General features: G+C 39.2%; 1 protein-coding gene across 3 annotated transcripts in view; it reads right to left on the reverse strand.

The window, feature by feature from the left end:
* Nucleotides 1-19,706, reverse strand: part of chchd3a (coiled-coil-helix-coiled-coil-helix domain containing 3a) — an 85,885-nt gene extending 66,179 nt beyond the window's left edge. For 2 of the 3 annotated variants that reach the window (XM_084909333.1, XM_084909332.1), the window contains exons 1-4: nt 19,475-19,706; nt 18,216-18,467; nt 17,615-17,675; nt 8,050-8,143 (exon numbers count right to left, since the gene is read on the reverse strand). In XM_084909333.1, coding sequence (XP_084765459.1) covers nt 8,050-8,143; nt 17,615-17,675; nt 18,216-18,467; nt 19,475-19,555 — 488 coding nt within the window. In that variant the 5' untranslated portion in view covers nt 19,556-19,706. Of the gene's footprint in view, nt 1-8,049; nt 8,144-17,614; nt 18,468-19,474 lie in introns of all 3 variants that reach the window. The other variant, XM_084909331.1, reaches the window with a different exon arrangement.
* Between the last annotated feature and the right edge of the window lie 3,482 nt (nt 19,707-23,188).

Here is a 23,188-nt window from a genome sequence, read left to right on the forward strand (position 1 = left end):
GATTTCAAAAAATGCCAATTTAATTTATATCCAGCACTTTGCAGCTAAATATCATTACCTTTATGCAAATATCAAAACAAAGGAAAGTTTAAATCCATGCCTCCTGTTAACTCAACATTAGTCATCATCCTTCTCTCTCCTCAGCTCTTCACCCATTAATCCTCCTGTTGTCTACCTGTCATCTGCACAAGATGTGTCTCAATACAGTATTGGATTCTGACAGGCCTGCATAGCAGTGCAAGCTCAACCCAAGTGCCTTGAAACAAAAGCATTTAAAGGCCCGATGCAATATTGATGTAAGGAATAATGTCGCAGAACGCTGGCTATGAATATTTTATAGAGCTATGCACTCGCTCTGACACACACAAACGCGCACATACACCGCACCTGACAGTGGGTGCTATCAAACACTGTAGCAGAGTTACGTATAAATGCTTACCCTGACAATCAGTTTCGTGGGAGGTTTAATGCAGAAAACAGCAGAAAGAACATAAAAGCCTTATCCCACTCTTACTTTACCCAAAACTATAAAGACACAATCGCAAAAGTCTCAGGAGCTACAATCAAGCCTCATCAGTAGCTAACACTTTCATTTTCACCTGATTTCTTCTCCTATCAGACAAAGTACACCGAGCTCCAACTCCCAACTGAGCAGAATAAGTTCAGAGGTCTGATGCTTATCATTCTGTGCAGGAGTGTCTTATGAAGCTAAAAGACTGGGATGATATTAGAAATGACATTTTAACAACCAAACTCCCTAAAACCGATTCTACAGATATTAGATTTGCTGCTAGAGTGGACAGACTCAATAAAAATAACCAAATACATCAGCAGTATGCTTCCATACTAAGAAATCCAGATGTCTGATTTTTGTTGTTGTTGTTTTACAGTTCAATGGCATTGGTACTGGCCTAATAAACTGGCGATAGGAGTAGTTTCGCAATAATATGATTAATTTTACAAGAGGCATCATTTGAAAGAAAGAGCTCTATAGAAAAGATCTCATCATGCAGAAAATCAAAGACTGAAATGACTGCATCACACACACATACAGATATGCTGAGAAAGACATGTTGAATTTATTTAACAAAAGAACTGTAAGGGTGCTTACTTACAGCTGGTGCTGCCCTATAAGCTCTCAGTGTCAGAGTAGTTATCAGGGATGCGAACAGATTGTTTCTAAGACGCTCCCTGCAATTATTGAGGAATTTCCAGTATAGGGTTCAGTGCTCAGGTGTAGTTGCCACCTAGCTGCTGATTTGGTTTGGTTGTTTGGCAGGGCAGGGAAGGACTGTTGCAAGGTGTTTCCAGGTTTCACACATGTTACATTGGCAGTACTATTTTTGAGTTCTACTTTTCCGGGAAGTTTATTTTACCGAGAAGTTCCACAGACACTTAATTCTTTACAATTTATGAGAGCGGCCTAATCAAAGTGGCAGCCATACATACTCTCAGCTTTTTAAAATGCAAGAAATACATATGATATCAAAGTTCACTAAAAAAAAATCAGCATCAGTACCTTACGAGATTGGTTGATTTAAAGACACTTGTTAACCTGCACGTTTCCCAATAAGTGCTACTTCAGGTTTGCTCTAAATACTCAGTTTCAAACAGTTTCTTTCAACTATTGGCTCCGCATGATGCCAGTTTTGAAGTCATCTCAGACACAGGGCTGTGGATGTGAGCAAAGAAGACCCAAGGACTGCAAAAGGACTGGATGCTTTTCTGGGAAAAACTAAGCACACCCTTTCTGATTAAGAGTGCAAGTACCATCCAGGTACTGCTAAGCAAATGCACTTGATAAAGTGGGTGATAAAGCAAGTTTGACCACTTCTATAAAAGCAGACCTTTTATCATTTTACTAGTCTGGAGCATCAAGTGTGCAATTTCTCTTTCAATGCGCAGAAAAGCTGTGGAAAAAAAAAAAGTTTTGCAACCTCAGTACCTGGGCACCTTTTAAGTTATAAACTCAAGCATGAATTCCTCTGTATACCACAGTATTCAAGAGTCAAATGTGAGGCCATTTGTATGACAACTAAAGCTTGGGCCAAACTAGGTCATGCAATAGCACAATGATCCCAAGGACAGCAGAAAATCTACAACAGAATGGCTGAAAAAGAAAAAAAAATCAAGGTGTTACAATGAACTGAAGTTCAGCACTGAAAACTGAAATGCTGTGCCAATCATACTTCCACAGTGATGTTGGAGCCTGATAAAAAAATCATACAGACAAACTATTACTTCAAGTTATTCTTACTAAATGTCATTCTAGTGTACAAGCAACTGAACTAATAGGTGTACATAGTTTTTCACAACTAAAGCTTTATCCACATGACTGTAAAACAGCTACTTTAGCAGAGTGCACAAACTAAAACATGGAGTTGGAACAGAGCATAACAGGTCCATTTAGGGTATTATTATTGGTATTCCAGCCATATTATTTTTGTCATAATACAGGTAGTTTCTGGTGATAGTTACAGTGTCAGGGATGGCTAGATTCAAAGTATCAACTTAGCAGCTGTTTGATTATTTGGATGCATGTGGCGTGGGCGTACAGTCGTTCATTATCGGTACTGTTTCTATTCTGTTTGTATGCTTACAGGTCTTTGTGAGCTCTGTTTAAAAGGGCTAAACAAAATACATGATTACTAATATTAGGAAAACCACTTTTATTCTCATCATCTCTACTGTTATTATTACTACTGTGGGTGTGACAGTACTACAAAGTTGCTACATCACAGTATTCACAGAATGTGATAAAGATGAAACAGTACATAATGCATTCAGACTAGTAATGTCGTCGATTCAGATGCAATTTGGGATATAATTACTGTGCAGAAACAACGCGGGCTAAATCACGTCAAATTCAGGACCTCTGTTTGTTTGTTTCTAAATAACCTCACAACACAAGTCTTTTGAAAGTTGTGCCAGCTTTGTGTGTGTGTGTTTCAGCATATGTCTGTGATGTGAAGATAAAAGATAAAAATAAACAAAATGTTAGAATCTGTAGGATAGACCGTCTGCGTCTGATCTGGGAGCAATAAAGAATTTAATAGACAGCATGGTTAACAGGGTGGGAAGACGGAAGCTCGGAGAGAAGGTCAGTGTTCTCACTCAAAAGTCTGACATGCAATTATATTGCACAAGCCAACACAGGCTGCTTGACTACATGTTGAAATAATGCGAAGAAGTTTTATAACAACTAACTTCTGAGCAGAGATGGGCAGTAACGCGTTACTGTAATCTGATTACTTTTTTCAAGTAAGGAGTAAAGTAAGGGATTACTATTGCAAAAACGGTAATTAGATTACCGTTACTTTCCCGTAGGAACGCTGCGTTACTGCGTTACTAAAACCGTGATTTTTTTGCGAGAATGTCTCATGACAGTGACGTAAGCGAGTGCGACGTTCGTGACAACAGCTGTGTGCAGATCAACAATGGATCATATATGAGTGCGGGAGAGAGTATGAGCGTGCAGCGTTTAAAGCGTGGAAGTACTGACCTTACTTTGAGTTTGATTCCATAAAAAGTGACAAAAACATTAGCGTCCCTTGTGCGTGGGAAGAAAACTTCTTTTTACAGCGAAAAAAACCCTAAACAAGCACCGAGTGCGCAACCAACAGAGAAACTCGCGGATTCTTCCACTGACCGCTGCGGGCCTGCACCAGGGTAAACCTCCGCCTGCTTTACAGGTGAAAATAGAGCAACAGGACCGCTAGTCTTTGACTTTATTTATTTTCTGCTGTGTTTTACTTGCATCTATTTGAAAGACTGTGTGTAAACACAAAAAATATTTTATTTTATGTGCAGGAATGTGCAGAAAATAGGTTTAAATGTTAAACAAATTTCTTCAAGTCAGAGAATGGTGCATATAATTTAATTTTTGCTTGATGCATAAAGTTAAAAGATTAAAACTGATAAAACAAGTTTTAAAAAAGGAGACTTTTCCATTTGATTCCATTTTGTATGATGGATTATGCAGAAAAAGTAGAACTGGGCTGAAAGATCTATCGCTTTATCACCTATTCAGGTTGTAAATCGTGTTTTTAAAAAGTAACTAAGTAATTAATTACTTTTGAAAATAAGTAATCAGTAAAGTAACGGGATTACTTTTTTGTGGAAGTAATCAGTAATTAGTTACTGATTACTTTTTTCAAGTAACTTGACCAACACTGCTTCTGAGTGTTAGAGTTGGAGATTCAAACACATGCATTTGATGCATGGGGAGGGTGGCAGTGAGAGGGTTGAGGGTGGGGGAAAAGTATTGGGAGTTTGATATAAATAAAAAGGATACAGGAGATAATGAAAAAAGAAAGAAAGACAGAGGAAGACTAAAGTGCAAGTATAAGAATGGCAACGGGGAGGAAAACTTGAAAAAAATAACAGAGAGAAGAAGAACTGGATCAAACAGTGATGCAGAGCGTTACAGAGCAGAGTCAGGTTGGTGTAAGAGTTCTCTTACCCTCATCCCTCCTTCTCACATCCTTTTCTCTGAGTCGTTCTGCTCTGATGCCTCACAGAGAAACGGCAGAGGCAAATCTTCTCCCTGCACCCGCTCCTTGCAACAAATCAGTTTAGGCTGCACCTAAATGAACTCAGAGCTCTTCCTTCACTCCTACCAGAGCAAAACATGCAAAGCCAGATCTCCGGAGTTCATTTACGGCCCTGGAGCCAAGCACAAGAAATACTGCCTAATCTAAACACCGCCGATCCTCGAATATCCCAGGAACTATCCGTCTGAACAGAATACCGCGCAGAATGGAAACAAGAAACAATATTAAATGAGAGAAATAGGAGAGTAACCAAAAAGTAGCTATCACAGGAAAAAGGACAATCCATCAAGGCTTTTGACTGTTTCTGTTTGTTTATTTCAATCCTGAATGAATCTGTAAGACTTATAATTAATTAGATCATATGAATAAAATCCGACTCTGCTGGCATCCTGACCGACTATTTGCATTGAATATGACCTTGACGTTTTGGGATCACGCATCTTGTGTAAATCCGTTCTCCTCAAGTATTCTTACATTTTTCTGTATTCATGCGGTGCAGCAGTTTCACTGCAGGATTCTTTAACTAGTGAGCAGTGAGATAACGAGCAGTCCTGCTGGCCTCGCTTTGATACACTTTCACACCAAAAAAAACACAACTTTACCTGTTAGTCTAATTTTCCAGAGGAGGAAAAAAGAAAACAATTACAGAGTCCTCGCTGTGTCTTTCAATCCAGCAGTGACCACCTTCACTATGCCTCGTTTGCTTTTAACAATATAATACTACCTGTAAAGTAGTTACTATCTGCACATCTGCACTGTAAGAGGGTGAAATATTACAGCAAATTAGTCATGATTTGACAACCCAGATGAGGGGAAAAAGACTATGTGCGCCGCTCATCTATTTATGTCCAGCAAAGTTTATTTATGTTAACAAAAAGGAGAGGAAGCCATTTTTCATCTTGAAGTATGGCGTTAAGCACAGAGAAGAAAGTACTGTCTGTTTCTTTTAATGTAATATTTTAACTATTCTGCCCATAAAGATGACATCTGACGATTTCCTCTCTACCTTCAATGAGTAGTTTTGACACCTCAGTATGTATCAATAAAGATGTGGTTTGACATTTATTATAATAGTTTCCAGGTTTTTCCACTGGGATCTGCACAGGTCGAGACCACCCTCACTAACTTTGGATGCACACCCAGTCATTTGCCCCATAAGCAGGCCTGAAATATGCTTTTAACTTCCACTGTTCATGTAGCTTATTTCATTGAACTGATAAAGAACAAATGCCCTGAGGCAGGTCAGGAGATATAACAGCAACGATAAACATGTATATGTATTTAGAGTAGAGAAGGTGCTGTTATTATGACTTTATGTTAATTCAAAACAAAGTTCATCACAATCTACAACCGGAACGCCAATGACGGATGACGGTCGAAGCAGAGACGCCCAGAGCTCCCTCTCCCAGCCACTTTTTCCAGCTGTTCCAGGAGGACACCAAAGCGTTCCCAAGCCACCCAAGAGATGTAATCTCTCCTGTGTATCCCAAATCTGCCCTTGGGCGTCCTCCTGGTAAAACATCTTACCTAGGATATGCCCAAGAGGTAAACCTAGCCAGCTGTTTGAACCACCTCAACTGGCTCCTTTTAATTAGAAAATTTGTTTTCCATTGCAAACCCCACTGGCTGCAGTTAGTCTTGCCTTTTAAACACTGCTTTTATAATCCGATTACACTAGGAAACATTTGGTGTCAGAAAGGCTCTAAAATTAACACCCACCGTGCACCAAATGAAGGTAGATTTTCCATTTGGTGAGTACAGCTCTGAAGGCTGCTAAAGGTTACCCAACACACTGCAGTTAAAAAATGCTTGCACCAGAACAGTCTTTTAATAAAAAGCAAGAGCCTCTACTGTATTTTACTTTTGTCTTTCGCAGGTGCACCGCTTCTGTCCTCTGCTGTCTGTGTTACAGTTTAACAGAGGGGCCAAGCCCATGACTCAAGACAGTTTCCCCTGCAGATTCAGTCTCTGAACTGTCACAATCTAAAGGCAATTTATTACAGCACTCAGTTAAAAATGTGCTTAGTGTGTTGATTATTCTTCTACCTGTCCCCTTGTCTGATGACTCAAAAAGGGACGGTTAGACACCAGTGCCACACATAAGTAGAGTAAATATGTAACAGGATGTGATTTTACTAGGCTTGAATCAGATGCTACATAATCCCTATGAAATCTGAACTAACTGCTTAGCCAGTTCTCCCTTTAAAAGCTCTCTTCAAAGCCCAGAATAACCTTAAAAGCTGTTCCATGTATTATTGCCTGCCAGCTGCTAACTAGGAACATGAATAGACAGTAATACAAATGGACAGAAATAATGAGCAAAGAACGGACCCAAGAAAAAGCAAATGGCAAAAAAGGCCACATTAAACACTGATCTGAATATGCATCTACACACGCACACATGCAACTAACACGAGGGTAACTGTTTGTTTACCATTCCAGTTCAGTTAAGACTTCTAAAGAAAATGCAGCCCATGCCAAGCACAAACAAGAATTGAGGACTTGAAAGCAAACTATGATTTCAGTTAATTGCTAGGAGGGCGTAATTTTTAGGCACTTACTCCTGTGAACAGACATCAATAAGTGAGCTTCAGGAAGCAGTTACATAAAAAATGACCAGAAAAAGAAAAAGAAAATCAATAGACAAATGATTTCTCAAAACCACTTGTTAATTTCACTCTCATCTCGAATAAGCCTAAAAAAATGAGGCTAATCGGCAGGCTAACACTACCTACCTCCTCGTGTTCAGAAAGATTTGCCCAAACCCCCCCAATACCGTACAAGAGCGTGTTTAGAGCCTCATCACAGTTGTTCATTCAACATCATCCAGGCCCATTAAAGAAAGGGAGCAACTCGATTATCCAACATTATGGTATGTACACCTGCTACTTTAGGGGGAAAAGAAAAGGATAGATGAGGAGGGAAGGAATAAAAGGAGGGTGGAGAAGAGGAGTGCGAGAGATGGAGAATGGAATGTGCCCCTCGCATGAAGAGTGCGTTTCTTCATCAGGAAGGGCTAATGAATCACCCACTCAACACCCAGGAAATTATCTCAGGATAGCGCCCCCCTTTCTCAGACATGATTAATTGATCAGAAGAGAATGAGAGAAGGGGCGAAACACAGGGAGGGGAAAAAAGTGCTGATGCACTTCGGAAGAGAGGTAAATTGGAAACAGCGGGGAACGGAAAGACTGGTGCTGACCTTTTTGACTATTAATGAAAGTGAAAAATGGTTACATCTGAAAATGTCTAAGCTTTCTTATAAAAACCTGGAAGAGAAATTGACACTACTGCAGTAGCTTAACTCCAGCTGTCATGGCCCACAAGGAGAAGAAGGTGGTGGTGGTGGGTGGGGGGAATAGACAAAATACCCAACACACAGGGAACATCCAAAATTCTGACTTTAAGGAAAAACAAGAATCTTAATTTGAGCAATCAATCAAAAATAAGGCAACAAAAAAGACTCATTTCCCATATTTCTGTGCGTTAATCTCACCAGGCGTGCAGCTCTTGCTCTACCTTGGCCCTCTCTTGCTTCAAGTCTTTATACAGCTCATCAGCGATCTTCTTCCTCAGGGCCTCCTCATCGGCTTGACAGAAAAAGAGAAAAAGGAGACAAAGAAAGCGAGTTAAAGATAAGAGATCCAAGTAAACAGCTGCTGTTTGTGGACATGAAAAGCTGCACCAATCAGTAAATGTGCAGTTCAGATTCAACATTTAACCAGTAATGATTCAGTGCATGTACGCTGTGTTTTGTCTAAGCGGAGTAGTTTGTTGCTAAATTGCTTAAAGACAAAAAACTGTTGTCGGGCAGGGCTGCAACTAATGATTATTTTCATTACTGACTAATCTGCTTGATGAATGAATTAATCATCTGGTTTCAAAATGTTAGAAATGAAGACAGATGTTATGCTAATGAAAAATTAAAGACTATAATTTCTCACCGTAAAGATTAAGTCTACAAATGTCTTGTGGTTGCAAACAAAAAGTCCAAAATGATAGGATACGGACCAAAAAATAAATAAAAAATACATTGAAACCCTGTGATAAAGTGGCTAAAACTATTATTTTTAAATAAAGTAGTTCGACACTTTTATTTTTGTCAGTCGAGACACAATTTCAGCTCTATTACAGAGTGTTTACAGAGTGCAGCGACTTGGCACAGAAAGCTTGGTCCCTACAGTCTGTATGTGTAGTTGGTGTCAAAAACAGTCACAAAACAAACTTAAGCCAACAAAATGAAAGCACACATATGGCTTAAACACATACAAAGCAGTGTATACACTCGCGCCATGCCACCCCGTCTGCATATATTCATGTCGTGGACATCATACGTGTATGACTCCATGTCCTCGGCGGTTTATCTTGGCAGGTAATTAAGCATGAAAGTAAAGATGCCAGCCAGCGACCAGGCCGAAACGTGCTCTGAAGACAGAAGCACCATGCAGTGTGCTGCACCACTGCAGTGATAGAAGGGCGGGGGGGTGTCTGAGTCTGTCAAGATTACTCTCACAACGCATTAGTTAGATAGCATAATCCCTATTGTCAGAGTCTATTATTACCTGAAAACATGCGGTAACAACAGGAAACGCAAACTTAATTCCAGATTAATCAGATTAACACTAGGAGAAAACAATAAGAGCAGAAATATACCCAGCCGTTCTGCATTTGCCATCTCGGGATAGTGAAACAAACAGAAAAAAAAAGTCTTAAACCAAATCTTACATTTTAAAAAGCTGCCATGTTTTGAGGTCATTATTATAATCATTATTTCACATCTGTCCAACATATGGATTTAGCAGCAACTGGATTCCTTAATCATTTCCTTAAGCATTAGAATGCCAACAATTCTTCAAATTGCCTTATTCACTTCAATGTGAATTTTAATTAATTTTTTTTAAATAACATATGCTTAGGATTTAACTTTAAGCCCGTCACGACTTACATTGTTCTGTTTAAAAGCCAAAGACACAATTCCTGATTAAAATACAGAGTAATTAAATGTTTTGAATGTCGCTCAGCCAAACCTCTGCTTCCCAGTTAAAACTTGTGCGTGTGAAACAATGTTGTTATCCGTGCTTCGATGTAAAAACAAAAAGAAGGTCATGATACTGATACCGTACAAAGATATTACTGTAGTTCGTGCAACTCGTGCCATGAATACTGAAATCTAATTTCGGTACTTCAGCAGCTTCGTACTAATTTACCCACTTAAAAAACACACAAACCAGAAGTTGAACGATCTTGTCTTCTCTGCAGAAAACAACATATAACATGAGCTCAAACTGTGACTACATGGGCCATCTCTTTACTTTCAGAGGATTCCTCTTTACTTACAGTAAAGCGAATGAATAAGAGTCCCATAGAGCGAGGTTCAGTTTGACAGGGCTTCAGAAGAAACACGAGAACAAACAGAGGCGGTGACTGACAGTTGACAACTTTTGTGCTGCATAGCATATCTTTAAAGGCAGAGGCTTCTGTCACCTACTGTCCACAGTTCGAGAAAGTAATATCCATCATGTTTGACTGCACTCAGAAGCACCATTGATCTCACTGCGGAGGAGAGTCTAATTACAACTCTGTTAAAAGCAGCAGAGGAGAGACAAACCTGTAGGTCTGAAATCCTCACAGAGACTCTGCCATAGGCTTTCCAAGTAACACGTATTAATTATGTTTTACGACACCATATGAAATATGGTGCAAAATATGATGTGATGTTGTGATTTATTATGAAATAGACTCAGATTACCCACAAAAAATCCTGTGAAAATGGAAATGTACACTCGAGTTACATGGGAAAACTCAGCGATCAATATTAATATTTCTCATCAATATCATATTTACTGTAATGTCAGGCTAGCCATTCATTCTGATTACCTTAATGCTGTGATGTGGTCAACAAAGATGACCGCACAGTTTGTCATCTTTGACTTTGCAGACTGTAGACAGTTACTCTGTGACTCTGAATCCTAATAGAAATCAACAGTTTATACCTTAAAGTTCGATGACCTGCTCAATATTTTTCTGTCAACAACAAACCAAATAACTGATTAAATATGATGAACCCACAGAGAATCTTCACATGACAATGTTTTCAGGAGATGCTTTATTTTAATGAAACAGAACAAAAGAAAAAAACAAATATACTCTACACGGTAAAGTGACCGTTTTCACAGGAATGACTTTTTTGATTTGTTAAACCATTTAAACCTATGAATCATTCGAGCATAGGAAAGGTATCTAACTCAAGGAATGAACCAGTGCTGTGCCTGCACGTAACAGACAACTTTTCAAAGAACACATTTTAAATTGTATCTTTAGGCACTTAGCAGCCTGTCACAAAAAACACATCATCTGTTCCCATTCCTTTAGCTCAACTACAGAAAATGCCAACGATAACACAGCTTGACAGCCATAGTACAGGCTGAAGACTTTTGCACAGTACTGTAAATATCTGAGCATCTAAACAAATAAAAATAAATAAGAAACACTCCCTGTATATTGATTGGATACAGGACACCATCATACCTAAAATGCAAGCGTTTTATCATCTTCTTAAATCACCTATGGGAATTCCTCTTGTATTAAAACAGCGAGTCAACAATGCGAAATACTTTCTTTTAATACTTAATTTAAAACATGTCTATCCTTGCTGGATTTGACTGGATATCAAAACTGGCAGCTAAAGTCGCAGGTCATGCTCTGTCTTTATGAACTTTAAAGGTAAGGCTTCCGTTTCAGCATCAACTGCCCTTTAGAATATCTTACATTTATACTGAATATATATACCCTGTAGTAGTGCACTATGAAGATTTTAAAAGTCCTCCAAGTTCAGCCATTCTTAAGCAACTCCTCATTTATCACCACATCCTCTCCAGCCCTACAGAAAGAAGCTTCAGATTGCTAGCGGGGTCGGCAGGAGAACAGGTTCTGATATGATAAACACTGTCTGGGGTCCTTGAGGGAGGCTGGCTGGGGTCAGAGACAATTCCAGATCGACAGAGCCCGTGTCAATCCTGAGTAGGACATGTAAATGTTAAAAAGATTAAAAACTCATCATCTTTTTAGACGTGTCCCCCTCCTTCCCATTTCCACCAATCACTAAACCCTGTGGAAAAACCGAAAGAGGACGAGGCGAGGCGGTGGAGCGCGGGGCTATTGGCAGTGGAGATAATAGACGAAGGCAAATTGCGTTTCTCATCAGAAGTTTCATTAACCCCAGGACCCGCGTGGAGGGCATAATCTGTAACATTACCACTTCCTCACGTTTCTACCTCGCGCTTAGTCGAATCACTGTGCACCTTTCACTATATACAAATAGGGAAAAAGGAGGTGGAGAAAAGAAAACGCGGAGAGGAAACTAGCAGCCCCGGCAATCGGGTGAAAGTCGGATCATCTGATTTTCTCTTTTACTCCTGTTAACAAAATCTTGTGCAATGAGACACAATCTAAGTGATCGTTTTTAAGAGAGAACAAGAAAAACATAACATTTATGCACAAACGTATATGGTAATCCCCCCCAAACCAAATTCTCCTTGCCTCACCTGGGAGATATCTTTAAGCAGGCTATTAGTCCAGAGCAGTGTGTGGGCTCTGGCACATGAATATTTATAGCACAATGGAGAAGGTGTAGGAGGTTCAACCTTGACTACAGTGTAATCAGCGCACACATACTGACTCAGGCCATGATTTAGAGACAGCCGACCTGCTGAGCGCTTCACTCGATACCCAACTCTCGTGGACGCGCATAATCAATGTCCGCCTCATTAAGGTCACACCCTTTGAGGATTGGGCTGAACTTTGCAACATTTTTAACAAGATTCACATTCATCATACTGTTTTTTTTCTTATTCCTTAAAAAGACCGTGCCTGATCAATCATCCCATTAGCTTCTTTTTTTTTTCCCTCTCGACTCTTTTAATACTTCTGTAAACTCGGTACCTCGTGGCGACCTTGCAAAGAGGTCGACGCACATTGCTGTTGTATGACTAATACGCCCTGCAGGAGGCAGCCACATACATTGATTAAAAAAATGTTAATACAGCCAAAACAAACACTATTTTGCACTGTGTGCATAAGGACTATATTCTATCGGTCCCAAGAGATCTGTGCTTCTTATCAGACTTCACATTAGTATTTATAGACTTAATGAGCAATGAAAGGAAATGGAAAGACATCAGAAATGATAAATTAATGTCCCAGAACAGACAGGTGACCACTGTGAAAACAGTAGACAGCAACGCTTCATACAAGTTAAGTAAGTTATTGTTTTATGTATCTTTCAATCTAAAAACTAATTAGAGCAAACAATGGAGTTATAACTTTATTCATCTTGTTATTAAAAATAAAAGAAAATGCACTATTCCCGCTCTTTTCCAAGCCATTTTCTGTTACTTCAGGCTGACGGGAATCAAAGCCTGGACTAACAATGTGGAAGCTGCTTGGAACATGCAGCACTGCGGGAAACTTTGGGATTGTGCTGGAACACTCGAGTGTACTAAAGAAGTTTAACTTTGTCCTTGTTATGTAGTAACATCAAAGAAGCATCTGATCAATTCCAAATTCATTCTGCACCACGATAAAGAACGAAAACATCCTGCTAGCATCATAAATAACGACACTATCTGCAGCCTATCTTCTGCAACAGATGGTTTTGTACCTACAGAGCCCCGATTTCAACATCATAGGCTGAGCCTAGAAGAAACAGAGTGAGATGGTACAAAAGGAGCACAACTCTACAAAAGAACAGTAGAAAGCACATCAGTGTTGCATGTTTTAAAGGCAAAATCCACATGTAGGAACTTGTTAGTCTGGGCATGACTCGCTCTAAAATTAAAAGACAACAATAACTTCAGGACTTGCTAACTGCCTTTTTCTTTAAATTACATTGATCATTTAATTACTACAACAACTTTAGAGGGGCAACTTTAAAGTTTCAGGTTTGCAAATCAAGTAGTTTATTGATGAAAACCTTTCTCCATTGAACCGCAGTTTAAGATTATTAACAATTATTTACTTCAAAACCATCTACAGCTCACAGTTATAGATGAAAACAATATCTAGACTAATACTAGTTAACCAGGGATCATCTAACTGTTTACAGATTTGTGAAACCTTTCTTTCAACTGTGATCTTTGATCGTGACTACAGATAATATACAATGCTCAAATTATTAAAAGGTACAATCTTTCGTCAGTAGGGCTGCCACAAACGATTATTTTGATAGTTGACTAGTCACCGATTATTTTTGCAATTAGTCGACTAATCAGATCATGCATCCATTGGATGTAAAACGTACAGCTTATTGCACCAGCATGCATCTGCTCTTATATAACTATCATTAGCTTACAGCTTTAAGTGTTTCAGGTATGTGCTAACTAAAAATAAAGATAAGATGATAGTTTATTGAATTTAAATGAAATTTGCAGATTGTTTCGGTGAAGTTTAATAAACTCAGCCATCTGCTCCTTGCTATCTAAAATATAACAGGACACCGGAGTATATTCTCGAGCATCTCACACTTCTGATAATCAGTTGTCTGCTTGACATTTATTCAGCTGTGTAAAAACTATAACTTTAATCTCAGCCAAACCGATTTACTCAGGAACAAATAAAATACTGAAAAAAGACAAACAATAACATTTTTAAGTTATCTAAGTGACTTATATATCATGTTTAACCTGAGTAGCGAAAGACAGCGGTGGGTTTGAAAACTATTTGCCAGGAGTCCGGTGTTCTCACCGGTTCTAGTGAGCCTTGAACCCCAGCTAGCTATCGAGCTGGTGGGTTACAGGTATCTCCGAAAACGTCTGAGCGCTTTTGAAAGTATGTGGTGTCTTGATAAACTGAGCAGATACTTGAGGTTTACACAGCTACATTCTCGCCTGAAAATATGTTAAACGTTTATTTTGTGACCCAGAAAGAATAATAAGAGTAATATTAAAACTAACTAGCTGCTGCCATTGTTGGAAACTGAGCAGGCCGCGCTATGAATTCTGGGACACAGCTTCTTCTTCTTCGGGGTTTAACGGCAGCTGGCATTCTTGTAAATGCAGTGCTGCCATCTTCTGTTTCAGTCCGTTATTACACTGTTAAATCCTACTACTTATTCCTGCGTCTTTTGGGATCTTACAAAGCTTCAAACGACCCATCGACTATTAAATTAGTCGTCGACGATTTTGATAGTCGACGTAATCGTGACTAGTCGACTAATCGTGGCAGCCCTATTCGTCAGTGTATTGCATGAAGTCAGTTACACTTCTGATCTGGTCTGTTAAGTAGCAGAAGGGGTTATTAATCAGCTGTTTTGGTGTTAGTGGAATTAGCAACAGGTCCACCAGAGGGGCAACACTGAGCCAACCCCCAAAACAGGAATGCTTTTACAGATGGAGCCACTGACATTTTTTCCCTCCTCATCTTTTCTGGCTATTTTATCACTAGTTTTGCATTTGGTAAGAGTCTGTTTCACTACTGGTATCATGAGAAGATACATGGACCCTACAGAAGTTGCACAGGCAGTCCAACTCCTCCAGGACGGCACATCATTACGTGCCATTGCCAGAAGGTTTGCTGTGTATCCCAGCACATTCTTAAGAGCATGGAGAAGATTCCAGGAGAGGGACAGTTAATTTAGTGTAACTAATGTCAGACGTTTTCCAGGTGCTATCGCATGGTGGATCAAAATCGTACGATACTGTTCTGTGATCATAAATTGTTACAAAATCCCCAGCTCCAAACCATGACAGATCCTCCACCATGTTTTACAGATGGCTATAGACACTCACTTTTTTATCTCTCCCCTGACCGCTTGAATACTTGCCACTGTGGCCATTTCTGATGATGGTGAACAGTGAACAGTAGATCAGTTATTGTAAGTGCCAGGTGCATTTCTCAGATTCTGTTCCAGGTCTTTGCTGTTTCTTTTTCTATTTCTTGAGGACAAGAGTTACAGATACTGTTCATCTGCTACTTTTTTTTAGGCCGGCCTCTTTTATCCTCCATTGACAAGTGTCTTTGGGTTTTTTTATTATTTTGTTTGGTGGTGGTGGGGTTAAACCATACCATGCACACCAAATCCAGTGTTATATTTGGTATCATTTGACGAATCATCTAAAGAAATGGGGAAAAATGTGTTTTTGTGACAAGCTGCTAGTAACAAAGTGTCTAAGAAACAATTTAAAACTGGGGATTTGTCTTTTATGTGTAGACGCAACACTGAGTTAGATGCATTTCTTATTCTTGAATGATTTATAGGTCAGTTGCTTAAAAAAATATTCTGGAAAATGTATGGCTCCAAAAAGTCCAAACAGCAAAATGTAAAGAAATGAGGGGTGACTCAAGACTTTTGCGCGGTACTGTATATGCCACTAAACCACAATAAACCCAAAAGACTGACAGTGGCAATTAGACGTTGTCCATTTATGTTACTTATGTAGTTAAACAAAATTCTGTGTCATACCATGGAAGCCCAGTTGCAAAGTAAAGAAATGTAACACACATACACACTCGCCAACCACCTTCTTCCCTTAATGAGGCCTGGAGGTTTGTTGTGTGAAACTGCGGAGGTGTCGTTTTAATCACTGGAGTCAGTGTGGCGTGGCATAAGTTGGCCTTTTTTAATTACCTTACTGATTGAGCACAGTCAAGGATGGGGAAGCCTGCCCACACCCTGGATGCCAACCTCGAAAGAATCTGCACCTACGGCTCGTTCTGCTCTGCGTAATGAACAAGTAACATTCAAATGTCCTCCGCCACAAATGTCAAGGGATAAGGGCCATGCGCCCACACTAGCAAGACAATAAGGCTAAAACTTTACTTTGAGTAAAAGAAAAGTGGAAAGAGTGTCAGCTTTTAGCTCCGTGTGTGAGACAGTACACACACATTTTGACTGTCACTCAATTATCCCTTCATTATCTGTGTGCTGTGCACTGGAAGCAAGCTGAAAGCCTAATACGGACCACATATTGGGACATTTAAAACAAACGGTTACCCTTTTAAACGTCCAGGAAACACAGAGCAACATTAGTATTCAAAGAGAATTTCATACTGTGAGTTTTAAGAAGCTATGTTACAATATGTTCACTAACATGTGACAATTTTCAGCAGTCTCTTGTTGCTGAACACAGAGGGCCTTGAAAGTTTTCTCTGCTAAAAAATAGTCACAGATGATAGTGGTGAGAATGAACCAGAATACCAAAACATAGACGTGAAAAATGGTAGAGCAAAGGGAAACTGCATGATTATTCTCTGTGGCTTCTTAAAAGTTGACTCTTTCAAATAAAGTGTCAATTGATCCATTATTAATATAGAAATATTAATAAAAGCCACATGAGTAAAAAGCATGAGTTTAGCCTCACTATTTTACTTCCAAATTGCACGAAGGTAAAAGAGGTATTATGACAGCCTGAGCTTCACAGTGACGAGGCAGAATCATTGCCCACTAATTACAGCATCAATTTATTAGCATTAGTACAAGTTAGAATTAATCATTTCATTAACAGTTAGGGGATGGCAATGAATCACAATATGACCGAGGCTACTGTGGGGCCCATTTTTTAAATTAAGACTGATTACAATCTGCATGAAAAGTTGGGAGGCAAAAAGCTTAAGGTGGCTTAAAGTAAACACCCACACAATAAACATCATTAAAATTCACTGTAGCTGGACAGCTGAGTCTCACATAGCCTTGGCTTTGCAGTTAAGCATACAAGTAAAGAGCGTCCCGTACATTTCATAATAAAATGAGTCACTCCCAAAAACAATTGATTTTTTTGTTTTGTTATAACTACACTTCCATCGGTTGTAAGAGGGAAGAGAATGAAGTTTGCGTTGCTGCTTCATAGGTCAAAAGATTACAACTGCATGAATCTATAAAAACTGGAACACATGTCTGATCTTTGGATTAACTAGCTGTTTAAGTTATTAATCAAACCACATCAGCTTCCTTCTTCCTCAAATTCTTTGATCACTCTTGACATTGAGAATAATAGCATGCTTTTTATATTTATTTTTGTATTACCAGCAGTGATTTTTTTTTAAAGAAAATTGGAATAAAAACTCACCAACTGATGCGGCAGGAGGTGGTGGGACTGGTTTGGACTTGGGCACTGGTTCAACTTTGGGCTGAGGAGGAGGAGGAGGAGGGGCAACTGGTTCACAAGGAGCATTAAATTCAGGCAAGGGAGGTGCAACAAATGGCTTGGCAGGCTGTGGTGGCATGAAGTTGACAGACTCGAAAACAGAAGGGGAGGAGAGGGGTTCGGAGTCAGTAAGAGGGGGAGGAGAGGTGATCAGCTCAGTCTTGACAGGAAAAGGGGGTGATAAAGGCTCAGCTACAGATGAAGGAGTAAAGGGTTCAGCCACATTTGGAGGAGCAACAGGTTGAGCAAGTGGAAGGGAGGAAGCAGTGGATTCATTTTTAAGAGGAGATTGTTCACCTACGAGGGGAGGAGGAGGAGCAAGCGGGGCGACTACTTCCACTACAGCTGGAGCAGGGCAGGAGGAAGGAAGCAGGGGATCAGCAGGAGCAAAAACAGAGGCAGGAACAGGAGAAGGTGTTGCTACAGGCTCAACAGCAGGAGCAACAACGGCAGCAGCAGCAACAGCAGCAGCTGGGGGAAATGAAGATGGGGGAACTATGTCAGCAATGGTGGGTGCTGTTACCTTTTCTACAGGAGGTGGAGGTGGAGGTGCAGCCACAGACTCTGTGGCAGACTGAGGAGGAGCTGGAGGTGCAACAGGTTCAACAAGAGGAGGAGGGGGAGGAGGAAAGGAGGTGATGGGTTCAAAGAGGGGAGGCACTGGCCGCTGAAGAGGAGAAGCTGGAGCTGCTGGGGGTGATGGAGTGGTAGCAGGTTGTTGTTGTGTTGGAGGAGCTGCAGGTTCCTTCATGCGCTTAATGACATTTTCAGAAAGCTGCAAAGGAGAGTGGAAGAAAAGTTGAACACTTAGATGAAAAATTAAGATGATATCACAATAAAGGCATAAAGCTAGTGGGGGGATAGCTCAGTAGGTAGAGTGGTCGCCCCATGATCGGAAAGTCAGGGGTTTGAATCCACTGAAGGGCTACCCTGAGCAAGGTACCGTCCCTACACACTGCTCCCCGGGCGCCCAGTGGCTGCCCACTGCTTCACTGGGTGAATGGGTTAAATGCAGAATTTCCCCACGGGGATCAATAAAGTACACATTAATACCACACTTTATTTATAGATTTCACTCAAGCGCAATATAAAGTTAATAGAGTATTTAGTGGGAATTTCAGGGATATTTTATACTGTTGGGGTGGATAGACTGGCATGGGTTTTCCTGATTTTCAGTTTTCATACTCAGCGATTCAGTTTTCAGTTCTGAAGTATAAATGGTATCAATCTTCTCATGCAGCTCTTGGTAAGATAAGAAATAAGTACATTCCTTAAATGCTTAACTATGTTGTTGCTGCTCGTATAGAAAGCTACACATTGTGTTTATTATTTTTAGATAAGCACCAAAATAGCACTAGTCTCGGCACGCTGGCTTAACAACTGAGTAATAATAGACAGAGCCACAGTCTGATCCGCTCTGCTCTATATTTATCACCAGCTGATCAGTGGTATTATTATCCACAACACAGCCATAAGTTTGCAGCCGACATGAGAGCACGAGGCAAGTGACGTCAACATTCCGAAAAAGCCATAAAAAGTTTATTCAGACTAAATCTCAAAGCAACTGCAGATTTACTAACCACACATTTGCTTCTTCTATGCTTCATGAATGAATGAAAATAAATGAAAGTTTCCAGGCTGCCAGGACTCGTCATTTGAGCCACGTAGCACTGTTGATAGCATAAGACTGCACTTCCACTCCAGAACGCTTTCGGATTACACAGCATTGGATTAAGGCAGCCATGTAACACCTGTTCAACTAAGGTCCATCATATCACTTACCCGTATGCCCTTCACCACCGTTACATTGTCGTTCTCGTCTGATTCAAATGACACGCGGCGGGTGCTGTTGTTTGCTCCCATAGTCAAACGGCAGCTCGTTAACAAATGTCAGTTATCTGTGTCACATGTAATAACACAAAAGTGCAATTTGCTTTTATTTTTGGACAGTTTACTTCAAGCCAGGTATAGATGGCTTCACTTTCTCCACTGCTTGGGATTCTTAGCGCTTCCTGAACTCGACGTATTTGAAGAACACGCGAGTTGATTGGACAGAAGCGTCATCCGGCTATGCAACAGCGACTTTCATTGGTTATTGATTTCACGTGGTAGCGCGGGATAGTGACGCGCAACACTGCCTGTCATAATTTCCTGTCAGTTGTGTCGCTGTTAATATTGTAACTGTAGTAGTGTATATATATCTGGGACAACATACTGTGTCAGTAGTTGACAGCACAAAATTAGCGTCATATGGACCCTTTCTAATCTTACTAACCACTCAAAACATTTAGACAACAAGCTAGCACTGCAAATTTTGTAAAGACAAGGCCAGCATATGCAAATAACCATAACAGTACTTTTAACCTATAGAGGCAGCTTCTATAGCAAAGAGCAGTGTGTCATTATCTATAAGATGAATCATCATTAATTCTCAAATTTAGAACTACTGAATTATTGTGATTTACTGTGCATGATTACGTTCCACAACCGTTAGTTAATACAACAAAACATACCTTTCAACTTGTAATGTTTTTTGAAACATTTTTTTGGAGCCCTGAGTGTAAATGTGCCTGCCTCTTCTGTTTCTGTTGTTTAAATATGCTGTAGGCTATAAATAAAATAGATGTGACAGTCAACACATAATATACAGATGTTTTTCATGGTGCATATTTTAAGGGGTGGTTGTTGTTGTTTTTTTTTTCATTTCCAAAAAACACATGTATTTAACACAGTACAATTGGCTACATATTGAACTTAGAGTATAGAAACAAGCATAATCCTATTGCAGTGGTATCGATCCAATACAAGTGCCAGGGTTGGTATTGATATTGTCGATAGTTGGATTGATCCGCCCACCTCTTCTACAAGAGGTTCATACAGCCTTTAATTCTATACACTTTAAGTACTTTATTTACCTCTCACTCAAGGCTTAGAATTACAAATTAACCTAACATGTGTTCCTTTAACATAATCTCATAAATATCATTGTCTTTCCTTGATTTGTTTTGGACATCTTGTAAACAATCGTAGTATTTTTTATAAATGTAGTTAATTTTCATTTGCCTTACGACTATTTGTTTTCTGAACATCCCTGAATAGACAGGGAAAACCTCAAAGTAGGCTAATTAGTTCCCATTAATGTAATGAAAGCAGTCAACATTTTCTCTTGAAGACTGTCATCCCACAGTTGAAAAAAGAGTACAACGGGGGCACCGGTTCATCTCGCTAGGTTGAGCATATGCTATAAGGCTAATTTTGAAATCCATCCGAAGGATGTGTTTCCATAGGTTTTCTCACAGTCTTCCTGTTTTCTCTCCACTGTCCTATCAGATAAAGATTAAAAAGAAAAAGACCACAATCATTTCTAATTAGGTATTAAAAAAAATTGTATTCTGGGGGTCATTTCAGACTTTAGACACAAACAAAAGGTGTGTGTGTGTGTGTGTGTGTGTGTGTGTGTGTGTGTGTGTGTGTGTGTGTGTGTGTGTTTTAATCAGCTCGAATTAAAAATGCTGGAAACGCTGAAATGTCAAATTTTGGGTTCTACGTGAGCATTTACTGCATAATGAAATCAACAGCTAGGGTTAATAAAAAAGTTTTTTTATTATTATTATTCATTCACATGTTGTATAGTTCCTTTTTGACAAATACATACCTACCATATCCATTTCAACAACTCATACAGCCTTGGAGAACATTACATTATAGCTGGAAATCTGATATGCCTCCAGAAGAGAGGATATTATGAGGAATGACAGCTCATAGGAATCCTGTAAACCTGATGTATTATATACACACAATAACGCAATGCAGTCTTTATAAATCTGTTTCCTGACGATTTTGGTGTTTTTGTGTCTTCTGGAATGCATATGCCGCAGATGTACAAACATAAATCAATGAAAATCTGTTTGGGAATTCAACCGTGGCTGTGTATACTCTGATATTACTGTGAAATTTGATATACACAGAGGGTTCATTCAGCCCTTTTACACAAAATAAACCTTGATCAAATACATTATTTCTTAATATAAAACAGTTTACCATAATGACAGACAGTATTACAAAGATCACACCCTGGAAAGGAAAGAACAAAAGAACATATATATACATACATACATATATATATATATATATATATATATATATAAACTAACTATATCACATAGCAAAATAACACCTACCTTTTCCATCATCTTTGATTTGACTCAGTATTAGAATGTATTTAGTCTTGTTCTTGCCCATGGAGGCATTTCTCACCACTACAACAAGCCTACTACAAACACATAATGCAATAAAGACTTACAATGTATAGCAGCACCTTTAAGGCGTGCTGTGGAGTGCCTCAGGTTATGTGGAAAGAAGTGCTTATAGAAACAGATTTAGCTGAATACAACATTTTTTTTCCTGCCACAGCATTATTGTAGCAAGGAATAGTACCATTTTAATTGACTTTAATGCAGAGCAATAATGATCCTTGCTTATCTGGTTAATTTATTGTTGATAGCTCAGTCATTCACCATATTCAGCAGAATGAAAATGCAATGTCTATCGTCCTTTTAGTTGTCTCATATGTTAATACCAGCTAGATGTAAACAGAATCTCCATAATTACCCACCTTGTTTTTGCACCATTGCATTGGTATATGCAATTATGTGAGCTAGTTAACATTTGTTGCTTTAAAATTCGCAGCGGTGCACCAAGATAATGGGCAATGTTGCTGTTATTGACTGAAAAACATGCTGCATCAAAGAGCAAATCTTCCCCTTACAAGATGAGCTCCAAAACACAAGGGCAATCCCAGCAACATATAAAGGTGAAAACAAATAGAAAAGTTTGTGTTTCTTTATTCTTCTAACCTTTATATTATTGCTGCCTTTTCCCCCACAGTATTAATACTTTACCTTGACCTTATGATGTTTGAGTGGAGTTGGGGTTCAATCTTTATTCAATTTCTCTTTGTTTAATTTCTGCAGAGGTGAGTGGTCTGCTCAGAAAAGACCAGATGATTCGATGATTCGAAGCTCGTGTTTTGTTTGAAGATGAGAAATCTTGAAATTAATCATGAGGTGAAATATAGATTCAGTGTTTTACTGTCCCACCCTCCTACACCTCTGCATTCCCATGGAAACAGGTAGCTAAAGAAACATCTTCTTCTTAATCACCCAGAAGTGACATTTTGTTAGAAAATTCCAAGTTGTGTAATTGAGATGTAAAAATAAGCTTACTCTGTTCAACCAGCCTTCTAATCTTTGCGTGGAATTTTTCTCAGGATAATTAGTACAGCTATTATCATTCATTATCAGTGACTCATCTGGTAATTAGAATCCAAAAATGCAATTTAAATAGATACTGAGCCAAGGACATTATTATTTACTCACAAAAACAGTATGTTTCTGCTAAATAGCTTGTCTAGCTTGCATCATTTGGTGTTGCTTTAAGAACCACATACATTCATTGTGTGTTAAAAATCCAAAATTTGTTTTGGAAATGCTGTGG

This window comes from Perissodus microlepis, chromosome 17 (genome assembly GCF_051167445.1).
Source record: "Perissodus microlepis isolate ML-2025 ecotype Zambia chromosome 17, ASM5116744v1, whole genome shotgun sequence".
Lineage (NCBI taxonomy): Eukaryota > Metazoa > Chordata > Actinopteri > Cichliformes > Cichlidae > Perissodus > Perissodus microlepis.